General features: G+C 47.3%; 1 protein-coding gene and 1 long non-coding RNA gene across 5 annotated transcripts in view; both read left to right on the top strand.

Annotated features, from left to right (window-relative positions):
* Positions 1-20,308, top strand: part of LOC135400283 (beta-hexosaminidase subunit alpha-like) — a 73,408-nt gene that overhangs the window by 43,262 nt on the left and 9,838 nt on the right. For all 3 annotated transcript variants that reach the window (XM_064632082.1, XM_064632084.1, XM_064632083.1), the window contains exons 4-8: positions 4,729-4,847; positions 7,044-7,154; positions 12,155-12,256; positions 12,355-12,463; positions 15,393-15,597. In XM_064632082.1, the coding sequence (XP_064488152.1) occupies positions 4,729-4,847; positions 7,044-7,154; positions 12,155-12,256; positions 12,355-12,463; positions 15,393-15,597 (646 nt within the window). The remainder of the gene's footprint in view (positions 1-4,728; positions 4,848-7,043; positions 7,155-12,154; positions 12,257-12,354; positions 12,464-15,392; positions 15,598-20,308) is intronic.
* LOC135400285 (uncharacterized) lies at positions 176-4,722 on the top strand. 2 transcript variants are annotated; one of them, XR_010424575.1, is made up of 3 exons: positions 176-1,384; positions 1,707-1,887; positions 2,309-4,722. It is a non-coding gene; the product is annotated as an uncharacterized LOC135400285 (long non-coding RNA). The 2 variants fall into 2 exon arrangements; XR_010424576.1 differs by having other exon boundaries at positions 1,707-3,476; positions 4,473-4,722.

Here is a 20,308-nt window from a genome sequence, read left to right as displayed (position 1 = left end):
TGCTGACATGCCTGGGCTTGTTCTGACATGCTTTCCTTCTGCATGTAGTTTTTTCTTTTTGTACAAGGCATATTCTTGACGATAGTGCTGCCTTGAATGGGAGTAGAGCTATTCTTAATAATTTTGCGATTCATTTAGTTCAGAGAGTAACCGCGAGGGGGACAGGTGTGTGACTTTATGTCTTGCTGAACCATTTTTTTTTCCTGTACAGTAAGACTTTGGGAATGAAATGCTACAATCTCCTCTTGTCTATGGTGTTTTTCTGCAATAGTTCCCTACGCAATCATTATAGTAGAATAAAGGAAATAATCTAGGGATAGTGATTCAATAAATAACAGGTGCCCTGTCTAGAGCGTACGCGTCCTTGAGCCACGCACCTGCATGATGACCGCATACCGAGAGACTATTGTTTCAGGTTGACCTTGTCTAGAGGAGCATAAGTGGAAAAAAACTGTGTAGCCCTGAGACAGTAGGATGACGTTACGACCAATGAGAACGGCCTGCAGGGGGCGCAAGGATTCACTTCTCTCTTGGACACTGACGGGTCTCGACACGCAAATTCTGCTCCTGGCGTTGGCCGTCAGTGGAAGAGCGTAGCTTCGGTGGGGTTCTGTCTGCCTCTGATGGGGTGCGGATGTGTGGTTCGTCACTGGTGAATGGTGTTCGACGATGCAGGTGGATTTTGTGACGAGTGGGTTTAAAATGAGGGAATGCTGTGAACGGGAAAAATGATGGTGAGTGCCTTTTTCACTCTGTTCAAGTGTTTGTTTTCCTCTGTTGCCCAGCAGTCGTACGATTTGTCCTGACGTGTCCTGATATGCCCCGATATGCATGCTTTCCTTTGTTGACGCTTAGTATTTTTTTCTTTTTTGACAAGGAACATTGTCGTCTTGACGATAGTGCTGCCCCGAGTTCTGCGCGCGTTGATTTGTTGAGTGCCTAGTCCTCTTATTAGCCATTGATGGAGTTACATGTTAGGATGTTTTGTTCTTTTGCAAGTCTCATTTAGTAAGACTTTGGAATTCCTACGATCAGTTTTCATGCATGGTGCTCTTCTGCAATAGTTTCCTATGCAATCGTTATAGAAGAATAAAGGAAATAATCTTGGGATAGTGATTCAATAAATAATAGGTCCCCTGTCTAGAGCGCACGCGTCCTTGAGCCACGCAGGTGCATGATGACGTCATACCGTGGCTTCACTGCTGATTGACCAAAGGAGCATTAGTGGAAAAAAACAGTGTAGCCCTGAGACAATAGGATGATGTCTGGACCAATGAGAACTGCCAGCAGGGGGCGCAGGAATGCTCTTCTCACTTAGCCTCACGACCAATGAGAACGGCCAGCAGGGGGCGCAGGAATGCTCTTCTCTCTTAGCCTCTCGCAGGTGACCAGCTCCGGTGGCGCAGCGGTAACGCGTGCGCTTGGAGACTGGGAGGTCCGCGGTTCGAATCCGCGGGTCGGCTGTGCCGTCTGGGGTTTTTCCTGGGTTTCCCTCAGATGTGTAATAGGCGTATGCTGGCACAGTTCCCCTGAAGTCGGCCCATGGACGCAGCTATCCTCCCCCCGAGCGGATTCCGCTCGGTCTTCCACTTCACCCTTTCCTCTCCTCCTCTCCACCACCTTTCCCTCCCCGAGAAACATGGCGCCTAATCAGGCAGGCAGACCTCTCGGGTTCCTCCCAACGACACTCCTCCTCCTCCTCGCAGGTGGCGGTAGGAGCGCGCAGAGGGCGCTGCGAGCGCGCTCATGCGTAGCACCCGTAGAGTGGCGCTTACGTCAGTCCACCTCTCGCTCTCGTTGGGAGAAGACGTGCGGTCGTTCGCTCCGTCGTCACTTGATCCCTGGCTGTCGACGAGAGCAGTCGCATCGGTCTGCGCTCCTACTGTGGTGAGGTGATTTGTTGTGTAACTAATGATTTCGCCAACTTTGTTCCCGCTTTGTTTGCGATTTTCGTGCCCGTGCACGTCGGGTGCTGGTTGCTGTTGTCCGGGCATTCCCACCATTTTCTATCATCTTCTGCCTTGGGACCGGGAGTAGCGCTGGCGTGATTCTTAATACTTTTGTTGTGAGATTAGTTGAGAAAGTAACCGCTAGGGGGTGCAGCTGCGGGGTTTATACAGGACAAAAACCCTTACGAGTCAGTTTCTGCCTGCCTCTCGGATGGAGCAGTCGCATGGTTCTGCGCTCCTGTTCTGGTGGGCTCATTTGTTGTGTAACTAATTGTTTTTTCTTGTTAGCTATTGATGGTTTGCATACTCTTGCTTTCCCAGCCTCTGTATTACGAGTGTTTTTCTCCTTGCATGTCCAGAGCTGTCCTAACTTGCCCAGACATGCCATGATGACGTCACAGCTGACGTCACAGGATGTGCGGAACTGGTGCTGCGATGCTTTGCAACCTGCCTCTGTGCTCCGTCGCCCAGCGACGGTCAGCGGCCGTTCCGGGCCGCTTTCTTCAAGATGACGTCGTTGATCTTCAACTAAACTCCTTCTCTCCACTCTATCTCTATCTTTTTATTTTATTTTCTACCTATTTTTTATTTTTTATCAGCTCAACTAGCCCACAACTCACACAGTGGTCTGGACACGTCCTAGATGCGCCCCAATTAGTGTAATGACTCCCTGAATGATCCTGATTAATGTGGGGGGTCCCAATTAGCTCTAATTGCTCATTAATGGCGTCCAGACGAAGATGTGAGTTGTGGGCCAGTTGAGCTGATCCCATACTACTATGGCACAGTGCAAGAAATCCTCACGTCTGTTTTAGGCATGCACCGCATTGCAGCAAAATTTGTGGGGAGCATCCTGACCTAAGGGCCTGGGTTGATGAACTGATGAGTTCAACAGCATCGCGTGGAACTCAATCGGGACCTTCGTGAGCACGTTTTGAACGATTCAAGATTTATGTCAAGGGTCATCACTGGGGGCTAGACGTAGGTATACGGTTATATCCCCTCGGAGTTATATCCCCAAACGAAAAGAAGGCGAGGCAAGCCAGGAGCGCGACCTAGTGCATGCTCATCTTTTTGTTTTTTTTTATATATATTTGCGGAGTTGTGCAGTAAATTTGTCCCCGAGGGCCAGACCGTTAACGCACAGTTTTACTGCTACATTCTCAGGCGTTTGAGGAAGGACTTTCGACGCAAGAGGCCTGAGCTGTATCGCGGGGGCAATTGAATGCTCCACGGCTACAGTGCACCTGCTCACAAAGCATGAGAAACTCGACAATGTTTGGGTCGCAGCAGAATAAGCACCGTTCCACACCCGCCCCACTCGCCGGATTTGGCCCCCCTGCGACTTTTTCCTCTTCCCAACGATGATGCTTAGGCTGAAGGGTCGCCTAAGGAAAGAAACCGTGAGCGAGTTCCGGCGTGAACCGCTCCAAGACCGTGCTCCAAGAACAGACTTCCAGGAAGCGTCGCGAATGTGGGAAAAGCACTGGGAGCGGTGTATCAGTGCACAAGGAGACTCCTTTGAGGGTGATGATTGTTCATACGCACCTATTCTCGGAACTTTTTCTCGTATGGTGAACCAGCTTTCCCGCGTCTGTGCGATTCGTTGGTTAGCCGTAAGCGTACTACGTGCTCAAGTCTCTTTTTAAAATGTAGGGTTGAATTTAATGCGGTGATTTCGTTGACATACACAGAGAGTAGGAAATCAGGCTTCCTGAATTGCCAGACAAGTTGCCGTCGAGTAAGATAACAGTCAGCGCAGGTAGCAATCCACTTATCATCCATCGACCCGAAGATGGAATGCACAACCACTCTGCGGATCACCCGAAGGGAAGAAACTATCGTACACCGTTTACGGTTAAACGTAGCCCGAACACTGTCACTGCTATACAAGATGGACCAACTGAACTCCTCAGCATGCGCAACGTGCAGGGTGGAAGCAGACACAGCGCATCTACTACTGCACTGCAGACGTTACGACACTGCACGCGACACTCTCAAAGGACGCATGACTGCTCTGGGACACACACACATAGACTTTCATTTATTACTTGGCCCTGTCCGACACTGCCGTCAGTGGTGCGCCACTCGAGCTTTCCTCGACTTCCTCCACAGGAGAGAGCTCATAAACAAATTATGAGTTGGCCTTGCATGTCACCTACACATCACTTCACCCTCATCGTCCTATATTTGGTTTTACTTCATCTTTGTGATAGATTTTGATTTAGGAATAGCAAGCCGACCTTCGGTCAGGCTGACCTTTCCGTAATAAACGTATATCCCCCCCCCCTCCCGGCTGGAAGGGCCGAGAAACATAAAACGCGTAAGCATATTGGTTTTGTGTGATGCCATGTCTTGCGCTGTAGCTATACGATGCTGTTGTGCGAATGCTCTTTGGGAAGGAGACATCTGTCATTGAGAAGTGAAGCTCAGAGAGCTTAAAATAGCAAGAATATATCCTAAACTGGCATTCCTGCAACATAATGATTAGTCGAGTAGTGAGTGCTTCTTTGTTCTCTGCAGTGAGGGAAATGCGCCTGCACGCAAGTGATTTGCAGTTTAGTCAAATGTGCCTACATGGCTATTTGACGTACCGGTTGTGTAGTATAGTATCAACCTGAAAGACTGCGGTTGACGACAAGTGAGTGAGCGCCAGTGACGGGCACGAAATTTCGTATACTCGCCTGCATTTCGTTAACTGCCCTCGTTGAGATCATTGCATGATTGTTCGCCCAGCCGCTACACTATGTGTGCTATGTACCATTCTACTTGTTTCCAGACATAATACAACTGAGCGCTTCACAGCCCGATGCCCGGTTGGTTGCAAACACGACCTGGGGCATACTACGAGGACTGGAGACGTTCAGCCAACTCATTCGGACCGTCAATGACACACACGTGAGGATACAACCTTTCGTTCTATTGTAGCTAGCACGAGCGACGAAGGAAGGTATTAGTGACATTCAGTACTGCACACGATACCTGACTTCGCGATTTTATTTTCCCTGTAAAATGTTTATCTATTTTTTCTCGCCACTATTTTGAGCGTTAGAAAAACAACATCAAAGAATGAGAAAGAGTGAGGGGGGGGGAGAAAGAGAGGAGGAGTTAATTTTAATTGAGCTTTGAGAAAAAACGGGAAATAGTGGGGAAATTAGCATAATTAGCGCGATTATCATATCGGTTTTTGTACGAAAAAAAAAAACAACAACAAGAAAACAGGCGCCGCCATTACTTATGCCATCTCAAGAAATGTATGCATGAATCCACGCGCTGCGCTGGCGAGTTCTCGCGGCACGGCGTCCAGAGGACAAAACGAGCTTGAGCACTGGCTGCCTCGGCTCACCCCACTCACCTCGGTGAAAGAAGTTTTGCCTCAACGAGCGTCAATGCGCGCACGACGTGTCACGGCGCGCTGCTTATTCAGGCGAACAGTTAGGAAACGCGTGTCGAATGTGTTTATTGTACATCGCGAGTGAGCGTATTATATCGTTATTCATCTGTCATCTTGGAGGAATGGGTATCACAAACTGCTAATGGATTATGCACGTTATATGGGACACATCGTCATTTTCACGACATGCTATATGCTGACACGACCATAACACTTGCCGATTTCTCTATGGAACTTCTGTCCGCCGCTCTGCGAGCGGAAGTTTACGTATTAGCGCAGTGCGCCCGTATGGCAGTGTTTTGTACGGACCCCATCGCCTCGGCTCAGTAATATACGTGTATGAGGGTTCACGGCGCTGAGTAGTAACATTTTTTATTCCCATGTTTTGCGATAAACATGACAAGTACGATTAATACAACAGCCTAGGGCGTGATTTGTGCAAAAGAGGTGCGTAAGCAATGTAACAGAACACGGACTCAACGCAAACGGAGGAGCGGACAGTGACAGTGGACAATTTATGACCGATCGTTTTCGGGACGATCCCCCACACGCTTGCTCCTCACTGTAACGCCGTGTATTGTATACGTATATCGAGTTTCAGTGCTCTCTCTCTTTGTACAGTCTTTTCTCTTTGTAAATAAAGACAGTTCTAACCCGCGCCCCAACTGGTAAAGACGCTTCTTGCTTCTGTGCTTCGCACCAATTAACGAGGCTGCGAGTTGTGCAACAAGCAATGACGGGAGTAACGACTGCTGGCGGACGATGTTCCCTTGTGTGTTACGTAAACGATGTAAACCCAAACACACTTTCGACATCTGCATAAATAGTCTTGGCCAGGTGAGGTTTGAACCCTAAACAACGTAAATAACCAAAGAGTGATATTAAACGGTAGAAGCAACTTATTTATTTACACATGGTAACAAGACTTTCGTGCACGAGATTGCACTTCTTCAGGTTACCAGTCGTGGTAACCTGTCGTTGGTAACCTGAACAAGTGCAGTCTCGTGCACGAAAGTCTTGTTACCATGTGTAAATAAATAAGTTGCTTCTACCGTTGAATATCACTCTTTGATTTACTCACCACCGGCAACTTGACATCGCCTATTTTCCTGCCTTCTCACCTGCCTTGACCTTTACTTGGCAAATTTCCGAGTTCACTTCGAAAAAATTTACATAACTAAACTTCGGTTACATGACATGCACATCAGGAGGTGACAAAAACCTAGTAAGAACAAATGCCGTTGACCGCATGATTCTAGGTGGCGTAGTTTTTTTATTATAATTCAGTGACACGTTTTCTGGGACACCCTGTGTAGGTCGTGGTCGCTTCATAAGGCGTGCGTTTGTGTCTGCTAAAATGGGTCGAACCGTCTCTGCCACGTTAGCATAATAGTTACACAATGACAGCCACGGAGTTATGTAGTCGTCTCGATTGAATTGCTGTAAACGATGATCGTTTTCACACATTCGACGCCGTCCCGGATCAACGGCTCCTATATATATAATACCTACGAACAATTTACAATTACCTATAACTTTACTTGCCCAATACCTTCTCTCAGTCATTCACACATGGACATATACGTCGTCTTTTCTGAAGACTATTACAGTCGTAGTACAGCATCTTGCTGTTTCGATACCGTATACAGTATTTCTTTTAATTGAATAAAACGAGATTGTTTACCGCTTCTTTGGCGCAGTTCCTGATCAGCGCTACCTACATCGAGGACTTCCCCAGGTTTCCTCATCGAGGGCTCTTGATCGACTCTTCGAGGCATTTTCTTCCGTTACGGACAATTGTACAGACTTTGGTAAGTAGATATTCCATAATGTATGTACAAGTATTTATTAGATTGATCTCATGTTATGCACAATTTAACCAGTAAATAACAGTGGTATGTACAATGAAACAGTGAAGAACATGTCCTCTACATACAATGGAAACCAGTGGAACTATGAAAAATGTACGACTAACAGTGAAGAAAAATTGTACTGTACTAAAATCGCGGGCAGGCGCTATTAACACACACAGACTTCGTGACTACATTATATAACAACAACAACAACAAATAAGTTAATGATAATGAATGGGGAAATTCGCCACGTAAGATGCGGCCCACTACCCCAAGACACAATGGGGCAGGATGTGATGTGTCCTGATGATGAGGTGATGAACAGTGCTAAATAGGGATAGTCAGTGGAGTCAGTAAGACATTAGAACGGTAGGCAAAACCACAGCACACAAAAACATACACACAGCACACAGGTACGCAGGCAGATCATAGGGTAGAGAGGAGACCAGTGTCCCGGAGAAAAATCTTGAAATACTCAAGAACTTGACGATGGTCAGTCTGGTTAGACCAAGGGCCGAGAATGGTTGCCAATGTGAATGGTGCGGCCGTGATCGACTGCAGGCGACACTGTAGAGCTGCTCTTTGGGAGGTGTACAGATGGCAGTCGAGGAGCACATGCTTGGTATCCGCCAAAACAGCACAGCCAGAGCAGAGCATCGAGTCAGAGCGGCCGATCAGATGTTTGAAATGGGGGGTGAATGCAACCCCCAAGACGAAGCCTGTGTATCAGCGACGCAAAACGGCGAGGCACACGAGAAGGCATGGTGAAGCCAAAGTCAGGGTCCACTTCACGCGTCAGAACTCTTGATGGAACGTCTCGAGACCATTGCGCATGTGCGAGAGGCCTCACCACAATATTTAGGAAGGTTCGCTTGTCGCCTTTGGGGAGGGTAATCCGCACGCTTGATCGGGAATGATACGCAGCCTCGTCAGCCTCTTCATTGCCGCGGATGCCGCAGTGGGCGGGAACCCACTGGAAGTAGATAGAGTGCCCGCTGATCTCAAGACGGCTTAGTTCCTCCAGTATGTCCAGCGCCAGAGGCGCAAGTGATCCACGAATACCCATGTTCGCTATACATTGGAGAGCTGCCTTGGAGTCGCAGTATATCACCCAGCTGCTGATAGCGGCTGATGCAATGTGCTTGAGGAAGAACAAAATGGCATACAACTCTGCAGACGTAGATGAGGTGCGGTGCGAGAGACGGTATGCGTGGCACGACGACATAGTCGGGATTGTAAAGGCAGCAGTGGAGCAGTGTAAGTTGGTCGACCCATCTGTGAATACTGCAGTGTGCGAAGGGTAACGGCACTGCATCATGTCTAATGCAAGTTGTTTCAACACGGGTGCTGCAACGTGATCCCTCTTGCTCTTGAGCCCAGGAATGGTAGTGGAGATCGAAGGTATCGAAAAGACCCACGGAGGGGACCTGGGGACGACTGAGCTTCCAACAAAAGCCGGTAGCAAGGGCTTTACAGCAGCGATGCAGTGAGAAATGTTGCTCTGCCTCCGCCTTTTGAGCCTCGAAACCAAGGGGTGACGACGGTGTTCCGCGACGAGGCGTAGATATTGGCGCACAGTTTCTCTGAGACGTAAGACCTCTACTGGCAGCTCGCGGGCCTCTGCCACCAGCATGCGCGTTTCAGCGGCGCGGGGTACACCGAGGCAGATCCTCAAGCTTCTGGCCAACATACACCGAAGTTCAGATGTTCTTGAGATGCCATGTAAGACCGGGAGGCTGTAGAGAATCGTTCCCCGAACCAATGCCCCATGAATCGATAGGAGCGCTTCCTTATCAATCCCTCATGCAGCGCCAGCGAAGTGAGAAATGACATTGGTCCAGCGTTGAACTTTCGCTTCCAGGTACACTCTTAAAAATGAACTTCACCGCATAGCACGCTCCTAGCCAACCATTACCTCGAATGATATCGTTATCTGCCCTGATTTGTTGAAAACGGGAGGCGTACGCCTTTTTTGTGACATTTATGCTGTTCATAATTGTCACAGAAAAGGCGTACGCTTCCCATTTTCAACAAATCAGGGCAGATAACGATATCATTCGCGATGATGGTTGGCTAGGAGCTTGCTATGCGGTGAAGTTCATTTTTAAGAGTGTACCTGATATGGGCGCTCCACTAGAGATTGACATCCAAGATAACACCCAGGAATTTGTGGCACTTCACTTGGCTGAGTGTATTATTGCCTAGCGAAAGAGGGAAGGCGCTCATGCGTTTCCGCGTGAACGGGAGCACAACTGTCTTCTCAGCCGAGATGTCCATGCCAGCCTTGGTGAAGTAATGCTGAACAGCATCCAACGAGTGTTGAAGGCGGCGTTGAATCGCTGGCCTTGATTTACCGGTGGTCCAAACGCACACATCGTCTGCGTATACAGAGAGCTGAACTTTGCCATGAACGCAACACTTGATCATGAGAGAACTGATGTTCTGAGGCTTTCACTTGCAACGCTTGATATCCGCCATAACCAAATTGAAGAGGATGGGGCTTAATACACTTCCTTGAGGAACGCCTTGGGTCAAAACTGTTTTTTTGCGTGTCACCATCCCGAGTGCGGACGAAAATGGTTCTGTTGGACAAGAAGTCAGCCACCCTGACAAAAAGCCCGCGAGACACTCTAACCCGGAGGAGGGTGTGCAATACATAAGTGTGACTTACCGTATCATAGGCACGTTTGACATCAAGGAAAACAGCCTCGACAATCCTCTTGCAGCTCTTGGCGACTTCAACAGAAGTCACAAGGTCCATAAGGGAGTCAACCGAGCTACGGTGCCGACGAAAGCCCACCATCTCATCAGGGAAAACGTGATTCCTTTCCAACCACCATTCCAGCGTGTGTAGAACCATCAGCTCCATCACCTTACCAACATTACATATACATTACATCATACAAAGCTCAGAAGGAAAGCTAAGATGTTTAAATAATGCATGGGGATCACTGGCAAGACAATTCAGTGATGCGTGACAAATATTAAATAATTTTTCACGATGAAAACGTTCGTGGCGGGCCACGTTAGTGACAACGCAGAGGTGTCCATGTGGTGCACCTCGTGGGTCAGGAAGTTTCCCATCTCACCACGAAGTGACGTGACTGCTGCCAGGACCGGGAGGAACCTCGGACGTCTCACTACCGTCGTGTTACGGGCGCGCCATTGAACGTGAGAGCCTAAGAACGCAACCAAGCGGCAGAGCCGATGCGTTGCCGATCGCGGCGCGACTCGGAGGGACACCGCAGCGAGAGACAGCGCGGGCAGTTCGCAACCAGAAACATTTTCAGACGCGGCATTCGTAAAATATGTGGAGTAACGTTTCTTCTTGGTTACAGAGGCAACATGATGAGTTGATTGTGACACCCATTCGAGAGAGGCGCTCGAGGGTAGGCAGGGTATCCCACCGCGCTTGCCACATAAAGTCGCATGACGGACCACGGAAGGTCGCTGAACGTGCTTCGAGCCCTTCCATGCTCACATTTGTTGTGCCAAATATATTTGTAAGGTACTAGCAGGCCCCGGATATTTAGGCATTTGCATATAAATGCATAATGCATGCCTGCGTAATATGCAAAATGCATGCCAAAGCACGACATTTTCCAGTCTGCAACACCTTTTTCGCGATCTCATTCCATAACTGCCTTTTATTTTTTCTTAAACATTGCCAGGACCTCTTTTATTCACCTCTCCATGCTTGTAATCTATAGCTACACAGAGAAACTAAGAACGAGGGTGTTAACTTACTCTCAATTTTTCCTTTGGCACGCTCTCCGGTGCTCGTGCAGCAATGCCGGATTTCTGTATCCGACGACCACGGTAGAGTATGGTAGATGCGTCGTGCATGTGTACCAGTGCGTAATGATGTATCTTCTCACTTTTTGATTCACGAAGGTGGGTTGCTTTCATTCAGGTAGGAGGCACTTTGGTTAGCTAGATGATATTACGAAGGGATTAAGACACCCAGCCATTCGTGTCGTGTCCATACCTTGATGGTTGGCTGGGATACTGAAAACCTGATTCGTTATAAATATAATGTACTTTCAGGACAATGAGCAGCTAAAAGATCAGTGTAAAACTGGTGGTGCCATCCTGGGATCGGCACCATGCATAGCAGTACTTTTGTTCGAGGAGTTGGAGCTTGTATAGTATATATCATTTATACGAGTGCGAGCACCAGCACCGCATATCCCGAAAACTTCACAATGAACTCAATATACATCCTCAGGAGAATGTGCCTATTTTCGCTTTTCACTGCCTATTTTGGTGCTGTTTGTGGCTTAAATGCCTTCCTTTTCGGTCCTTTTCGGTCGGACATTGGAACATTAGAGCAAGCATTTCCCTCAATGTCTCTGCAGCCGTATTTAATCTGAGAACACGATATCGGGCGGTAAGGGAGAACTTCATAATATATCGCATCGTTACATCGAACTACAAAAATATTTTCTGTCAAATGTAAGTGAACTGAACTGAAGCCATGGCGTGCAAAATGTTGCAATCACCATGTTGTCGTCTTGTGAGTAGAAAAAGCTTGCAATGCCGTTCTTAGGCTGAACATGACTGAACATGAGCATAAATGGGTAGAAATCCAGCGAACCGGTAGAGGTGTAGGAAGGGAGTTGCCTCAGGACAGGACGAAATATCGGCGGCTTCTGTCCTGAGGCAACTCCCTTCGAACATGAGCATAGTATGCCACGCAAAATTTCGACATGTAACGCCTAGATCAAAACGAACGCCACTACAATACTGGCAACAGCCACTGAAGGCTGAGCATGACTCATGTTCCGACACCAATGCTTGTCGAAAGAGTAACATTCCTCGATTTCTACTGGCAGTTCCGCCCTGCGAGTTGAACGGCAGCACTCATAGAATGCGCGCATAAGGAACGGTAGGGTTACTGCACGTCGCTGTCTTAACCCTTCTCTTAAACTTCCATTATTATTTTTTATATTCAACAGGACGCCATGGCCTACAACAAAATGAATGTCCTCCATTGGCACATTGTGGACGATCAGTCGTTTCCTTACGTCAGTTCCCGGTTTCCAGCCATGAGCGAGAAGGTGAACACAGCGTATTCATCACTCGGACATGCCCCATAGAGTTCATTGAAGTGGGCAACGTTGCGGAACTATCGTTTACCTTCATCTGTGTTACGCAGGGAGCGTATGATCCCAGGACGCATATGTACAGTCCCAAAGACGTTCGTTACGTCATTCAGGAAGCTGCGCTTCGTGGAATCCGTGTGATTGCCGAGTTTGATACACCAGGTATGTCTGTCGTACGTCATACTGACGTCCGTACACTATGTCTTATGGGACACACAATCGCTTGCATGATTTGCTGGGGTGCGACGGCTTCGTGTTTTATGTATACAGGGTGTTCAAAATTTAGCTTTCACTAGCACTTTATAAATAGGCGAACAAAAGGAAACCTGTTGCTACTTTTCTGTTCCTTGAGTAAGAAACAGGTGCTACATAATTAGCAGCACCTGTTTCTTGCACAAGTATAGCGTAAAGTTATCATCCGGTTTCCTGTCATCGCTGTGTTTGCGTGGCGCTCGTGAAAGCTTAATTTTGAACACCCTGTATATATACAGGGTGTTCAAAATTAAGCTTTACGCTACTTGTGTAAGGAACAGGTGCTGCTGTAGCGCCTGTTTCTTACTCAAGGAATAGAAAAATAGCACCAGTTTTCCTTTTGTTTGCCTATTTATGAAGTGCTAGTGAAAGCTTAATTTTGAACACCCTGTATGTTGTTACGTAAACTTATACAGCAAGCGTAAGCTGATCAAGGGCTATTAATGAAATGGTAGTACGGTAGCAGGCTACGAAGTGTTGCTAATACACAACCACAAGTATACTTGTGTGTGACCCTGAGTCCCGTACATCGCACTCGGTGATGTCGCCCTGTGTTGCTGCGAGCCAAATGTAGGCGGTGACGAGCAGCATGCTTTCTCGCAAGTTGTGGTTACGGCACGATAACATGATGGCGAGATATGAAGTCGCAATAATCCGTATTTGTTTGTAGCCTGCGTGGGTGTATTGACATGCAAGGAATCCGAAAGCGTTGACCAGTTAGAAGACAAATGATAAAGGTCATTACCAGACACATGGGGGTAAAGGAGGTTTTAGAAAACCGTACACTCTTAAAAATGAACTTCACCACATAGCACGCTCCCAACAAACCATCATCCCGAATGACAACGTTCTCGCCCCCGATTTGTTGAAAACGAGAGGCGGAGCCTATTTTGTGACACTTATGCTGTGCATAAGTGTCACAAAAAAGGCGTACGCCTCCCGTTTTCAGCAAATCAGACTAGACAACGATATCATTCGAGATTATGGTTGGCTATGAGCGTGCTATGCGGTGAAGTTCATTTTTAAGAGTGTACCTCACGAATTCCATGCAAATACTTTATGTTGGACGATGATTTCTTCAACGTTTGCAAAGTGCTTCATGGAGGAAAGAAACAGTCAAAGAGACGACACGGTGGTTGGCCAAGCGGACGGGATGTCGCGGTGACCCATTCAATTCATCCCATCGCTGATAGGTGCCGCAACGTCCTCGTTGTCAAAATGGTACAATGGGGAACCGTCCATTTCACTAAAACACTGAAAGGGCGCTCCGCATCCCATTCGCAAGATGTAAAGGAGTCGGGGAGCTCGTACGATTGCACGATTGTCGTACGATGGTGTTGCTCTTGAGCCGAAACGAGAATATGCGATTGTGTGTACGCCCTTCCCTGTAAAGAGAGAGTGGTACCCAGGCACGCCCACACTCTTAAAAATGAACTTCACCACATAGCACGCTCCTAGCCAACCATCACCCCGAATGACAACGTTCTCCCCCTAGATTTGTTGAAAACGGGAGGAGGAGCACAAAGTAGGCTCCTCCTCCCGTTTTCAACAAATCAGGGGCGAGAACGTTGTCATTCGGGATGGTGGTTGGCTAGGAGCGTGCTATGTGGTGAAGTTCATTTTTAAGAGTGCAGGTACTCAGATACCAGGTACCCGGGTACGCAAGGTACCGCAATGGCGCCAGATGCGTGCACATAAGCATGATCGTGGCTCTACCGATGCTGCATTGCTGCAATTTACGACATGAATTGTGACTCAACGTAAAAAAAAGAAAGAAGAAATCAGGTGAAATAAATAAATAGATTAAACATAATAATGAAACGTCTGATGTATATATCAATGCACCTTCCACTTGTCTTTCGCCCTCTTTTTGACCGGTGTGCGCCATTTTTGTAACACTTTGTGGATATACAGTAAGACCGCGGCCTAAATAATTCGCGAAGAGGTGCACCAATCGAAGTTTCCACCTTTCTTTTTTGCAAGTATCTCTCCGATGCCACCTACGAGCTCCATACGAAAACCCGCCTCGCTTCTCCGCCCCCCCCCCCCCCCCCCGGCCTCCGCTAATCCTGGGTGCGCCGACACACACATTCCTGTGCATGTGATATGAGAGTTGAAAACATAATATATATTTGAACGTTTCCCAAGGCGATTACATTTGCGGTGTCATGACCAATGAAATCGCGTTACGAGGTTGACTGCAGTTTGAAAAGCCTCGTAATTTCAAAAGTTAAGAATGCTGCTTAGATACACGCCGGGAACTGCAATAACTTTCCCTTCTTCCATATTTATATCACTTTTTTGTCCTCAGATTTGCACTATTTGTATGGGTCAGCTCGTGGCAGGTAAGGGTGGTGGGTAAACCCTCCCTCAAGCTCCCCACTGTGGATTCGCCACTCGTCAACAGTGCGTTTCCACATTCAACGCGGAATCTTCAGTACAACGAGTGTGTTTTATATTACCCTTTCTACTTGCTGACTTGCTATCACCTGTTGTTAGATTAGATTTAAAATACTGCAACACCAAGAGATTGATAATTTTTCAAACTGACAAGATTTTAGATGTACTTTCCAGGGAGCATTCCTATGTGTGATTTGGCATATATGTTACCCTTCTATATGTGTTGCTGCTTTAGTGCTCTATGTGCACTACCTGTATCCAGGCGCTGTGAGCGTGTGCTCCATAAGCAAATTTGGAGTGGTGCTCGACTAGGAGTGTGTTATGCGGTGAAATTGTGCGAAGTTCTGCGGTAACACGTGAGGTGCTTGAATATTCAGGACTCACTTACTTTGCACGCAAATGCATGATCCGTGCATTTGTAACTCTCTTACATGCATAGGTCACACTCAATCGTGGGGCAAAGCATATCCAAGTCTACTGACCACGTGCTACGACGGAGGACGCCCAACAGGCACCTATGGCCCCATCGACCCATCGAGAAAGGAAAACTACGTATTTCTACAGCGGTTCTTCCAGGAAGCAGCTCAGGTCTTCCCAGACAAGTACATCCATCTGGGAGGCGATGAAGTCAGCTTCGATTGCTGGTAACGTGAAAGTTTCTTTTCTAAGCCCGCTTCGTTGGAAGTACCGTACTCTTATCATACGAGTAAAACTCTTAAAAACGAGTCAACAATGTCAATTTATTTCGCGTGGACCGTGTCACCCGGGGAGGCAATTTCTTTCCCCTCTCACCCGGCTCACGAACCACGCCGCGCGGTAATTTTTAAATTGTATTTGTATTTCTTCACTCACTGGTCGCTTCAGCATATGCATTTTTTTCTTCTCACAAATTTGAGAGAGAAATACAATGACTTGCTCGATTTGAGACGGAATTAACCCAGCGTCCTTTGCAGTGGCGTCACTAGGGTATGCGTCATCCCCCCCTCCCCCGCAATAGTGTGTCCCTTTTCATCCCAGGCGATACACGATAAATAACAGTATATCATATCATATCGTACGAAAAAAAAAATCACAAGCTCGCCGATGGCTTCTTATGCTGTTTTTGTCTTCACTTCGCTACCGAGAAAGAGAGGAGGCTGCGGTACTGGTGTAGCATGTTGTAGTGAACTGCTGTAATCGGCGCAAACGAAAGAGGCGGTCTGGCAACAAGGGGTCTGAGAAAGGGAGAAGAAAAGAGAACATGGGGGAGGCGTCCATGCCACAGAAACGTGCTACTAAGAAATCCATGTAATCCGCGTCGTGTAATGCTTTATTGAGTTGCTGAATAAACGGAAGGTAATGTCCAAAGAAGTCACCACAACTGGCGACGAGGATTTCACACCCGGGGCAAAAGAAGACAACATAATGCAGTCATTCGTCACACCCATCGCTGTATTCGACCCACATGGTGAGCCCTTATCCATTGCCCAAAGATGGGACAAGTGGCTGAATCGCCTAGAAAACTATATTGTGGCGTCGAACGTCAGAGACAAGAAACAGCAAAAAGCAATGCTACTGCACTACGCGGGAGAGCAAGTTTTCGACATTTACGAGGCGCTTGGTGGCATCGCCGAAGACGACTTTTAGAAGACAAAAAAAAAAAAACTGCTCACAGATTACTTCAAGCCTAAGAAAAACATAGTCTTCGAGCAACATGTCTTTCGGCAAGTCGTACAACCGCAAAGAGAAACTACCTTTGAGTACTTCGTCCGACTCAAGAAGCTAGCATCAACCTGTAAGTTCACAAACGAGGACCAAGCGTTGCTGGCGCAAATGATAGAAGGCGTCATGTCCACTCAGTTGAGAAGACAAGCGCAAAGAGACCCCTGGATCACCCTCGAAAAATTAAAAGAGCTTGGGCAAGCACACGAGCAAGCAGAACTGCAAGCCGACAAGATGGAAGAAACTCCAGAAAACACACAAAAAGTAAACGCGGTGAAAGGAAAGCTCTACAAACTAAAGAAGAAACAACCCGGTGTCAACAAAAGTAAAATTAAAAAAAAATGCTGGGGATGCGGAGACACATGGCCCCACAGGGATGGAAAAACGTCTTGTCGACCGTGGGAAGTAACGTGTACAAACTGTCAGAAATTGCATCGCTTTGCGAAACACTGCCGAAACGACACTGGAAACGGGAAGTCATCCGTGAAAACAATAACGTCAAAAGAACAAGAAGACAGCTCCGATGACAACTCGATGTACAATGTAAGGACAGCGAACAAATCCTTACCAAAGGTCAGAGTCAACATTGCACCGGTGAGTACGCAAGCACTGATTGACACTGGCTTGTCAGTGAACCTTGTGAACGCCTAGACCCTGACCGTACCGAGACAAGTGACAGCCGCCAGATGTGGCAGTGTGAACAAGGTGGCTGAAAACATCATTGGTTACGCGACTGCAGATGCGTTAGGTATCATAAAAATAACCTTCAATTTAAATGCAGAGCAAACGCTAAACGCACAAGAATTCCCTCAACAATCTCAATGGATGGGAAAGCTCAAAGATCTGCAAGTTCATCTGCATGTAGACTCCTCGGTTGCACCAGTTGCCCAACCACACAGAAGGGTACCGCTTCACATTAGAAAAGCTGTGGAGGAGAAGCTAAAAGAATCAGAAAATGATGACATCATTAGAAAGTGTCTGGGACAACATCTTGGATGACCCCTCCCCCTCCCCCCCTTAGTAATTGTGCCCAAGCCAGGGAAGGAGGAAATACGACTGTGCATGGACAAGCGTGAACCAAACAAAGCCATCAAACTTGAACGACACGTAATGCCCACTATAGATGACATCATCTGCACCGTGAGCGGAGCGAAGGTATTCTCCAAGCTCGACTTGAGAGAACGGTATCACCAGCTGGAACTAGCAGAGGATTCCTGACACATTACCACATTTTCAGCCCACTGTGGGAGTCATGGCAAGTCACGGCAAGTCATCAATGGTCTAGAGGGAGTTATAAACGCAAGTGACGATATTATTGTGTCTGGAAAGACAATAGAGGAACATAATCAACGACTCCATCAAGTGCTCCAGCGACTGTCAAAAGCAGGACCAGTGCTAACTGCCAAGAAATGTGTGTTCGGAAGGACCTCCCTGAAATTCTTCGGACTGCTCTTCACATCAGAAGGCATAAAACCAGATCCAGAAAAGGTGAAATCAATATGCAGACTTTCTCAGCCAAAGGATGTGCGTGAGATCCGAAGCTTTTTGGGAATGGTAACATACTGTGCCCAATTCCTCCCAAGGTTAGCACAAGTGGTGGAGCCACTGCGACAACTCATCAAAAATGGGGTGGAATTTGTGTGGACAGCAGAACACAGCGAAGCCTTCAACGAAGCTAAAAAGCTGATGTGCGAAGAACGGAAGCTAGCCTACTTTGACCCCTCACATAAGACAGAGCTCACTGTGGATGCAGGACCGAAAGGAGTGGGAGCTATTTTGAGTCAAGTAACAGAAAAAAACAAATCTCGGGTGATTGCCTACCACAGTAGACCACTCCCTCCAGTTGAACAAAGATATTCACAAATAGAGAGCTTCTAGCCTTCCTGTCAGCCATCACGCATTTTCATCAGTATCTGTATGGTGCTCCTTTCTCAGTACAGACAGACCACAAACCGCTTGTGAGCATCCTCCAAAACTCAAGGTTATGGTATCAGCTAGAATGGAAAGAATGCTGATGAAGCTACTACAATATACATTCCAAGTGCGACACATTGAAGGGTCAAGCAACCCTGGTGACTTCTTATCACGAAACGTGGTGGAAGACAAGGAACTGAAAGAACCTGCAGTGGATGAGTATGTCAACCACATAGCCCAGCAAGAATGTCCAAAAGCTCTAACTCTGAAACTGATAGAAGAAGCAACAAAGAAAAATGCAACCCTGAGCAAACTGTCAGAAGTATTACAGACCAAACCTCGCAGTAACAGCTCATGAACACAAGAAATAAATCCATTGAAGGCCATCGCAAATGAACTCTCAGTGACAGCGAAAGGAGCCATACTCAGAGGAAATCGACTGGTCATCCCTGAATCCCTGCAGAAAAAATTGATTCAACTAGCCCATCGAGAACATATGGGGATTCGCAAAACAAAGCAGCTTCTCCGTGAGAAGGTGTGGTTTAAAGGAATCGATAGAGCAGTAGAAAATGCTGTGGAGACCTGCATACCCTGCCAAGCCGTCGTGCAAGAAAACATACGTACACCTATAATAATGACTAAACTGCCTGAAGGACCATGGCAAAATCTTGCGTTAGATTTTGCAGGACCATTTCCCGATGGATAGTACCTGTTAGTGCTCGTCGATGAATATTCAAGATTTCCTGTAATAGCGACTCTAAAGTCTTTGGACAGTGACAGAGTAACCAAAGCTCTACGAGACATTTTTACCCTATTCGGTATGCCTCTCAAGGTGAAAACCGATAATGGACCCCCCTTCTCAGGATACAAATTCAAAGACTTCATGGCAGACTTGGGGATCCACCACCACCTAATTGCTCCCTTGTGGCCGGAGGCAAACGGGGAAGTGGAGAGACCCATGCGTGCCATAAATAAGACTGCCTGAGCAGCCAACACTGAAGGAAGAGATTGGAAAATCGTACTCGAGCACTTCCTACTTAACTACCGTGCTACTCCGCACTCAACAACGGGAAAGTCACCCGGTGAACTACACTTTGGAAGGCAGATGCGCACCTGCATTCCGCAAGTCAGAGCACCAGTTTGCGACGCTGAAGTAAGACGGAAGGACGAAGAAATGAAACAAAAGTGCAAGACAGATGCAGAGAAGAGGGGAAAAAAAATAGACCACTTGAATTACAAGTAGGGGACAAGGTGCTAGTCAAGGAAAAGAAGAACGAACTATCGCCTGTTTACAACCCAAACACGTACACTGTGGAAAAGATCGAAGGGATCAAAATAACCGTCCGCAAAAATGATCACAAAATAGTGAGCAATGCTTCATACCTCAAGAAACTAAAAGGGAACACAGCAAAAGATAAGGACAGAATGACATCGACGTGTGAAGCAACACCCATGAATGGAAAGCTTGAGCCGTCAACAAAACAAATGGGTTTCAGTATACCAACATATTACCAACAGACCAGGAAGCCACGGAGGAAGAAACGAGAGACTGCTGTAGTTCAGAAACTCAACAGGAACAACAAATGGACCGCGTCTATGAAAACGAAAGAAAACACCACTACAAGGAACAAGCCAGGAGTAGATACCCTGAAAGGTCGACACGCGGCGTCAAGCCGTTCCGACTCGCAGATTTTGAAGTGGGGGAGGAATGTAGTGAACTGCTGTAGTCGGCGCTACCGA

The sequence above is a fragment of the Ornithodoros turicata genome, chromosome 7 (assembly GCF_037126465.1).
Source record: "Ornithodoros turicata isolate Travis chromosome 7, ASM3712646v1, whole genome shotgun sequence".
Classification (NCBI taxonomy): domain Eukaryota; kingdom Metazoa; phylum Arthropoda; class Arachnida; order Ixodida; family Argasidae; genus Ornithodoros; species Ornithodoros turicata.
Note: the sequence above shows the minus strand (reverse complement) of the source record. Positions and strands in the feature narration are given on the sequence as shown.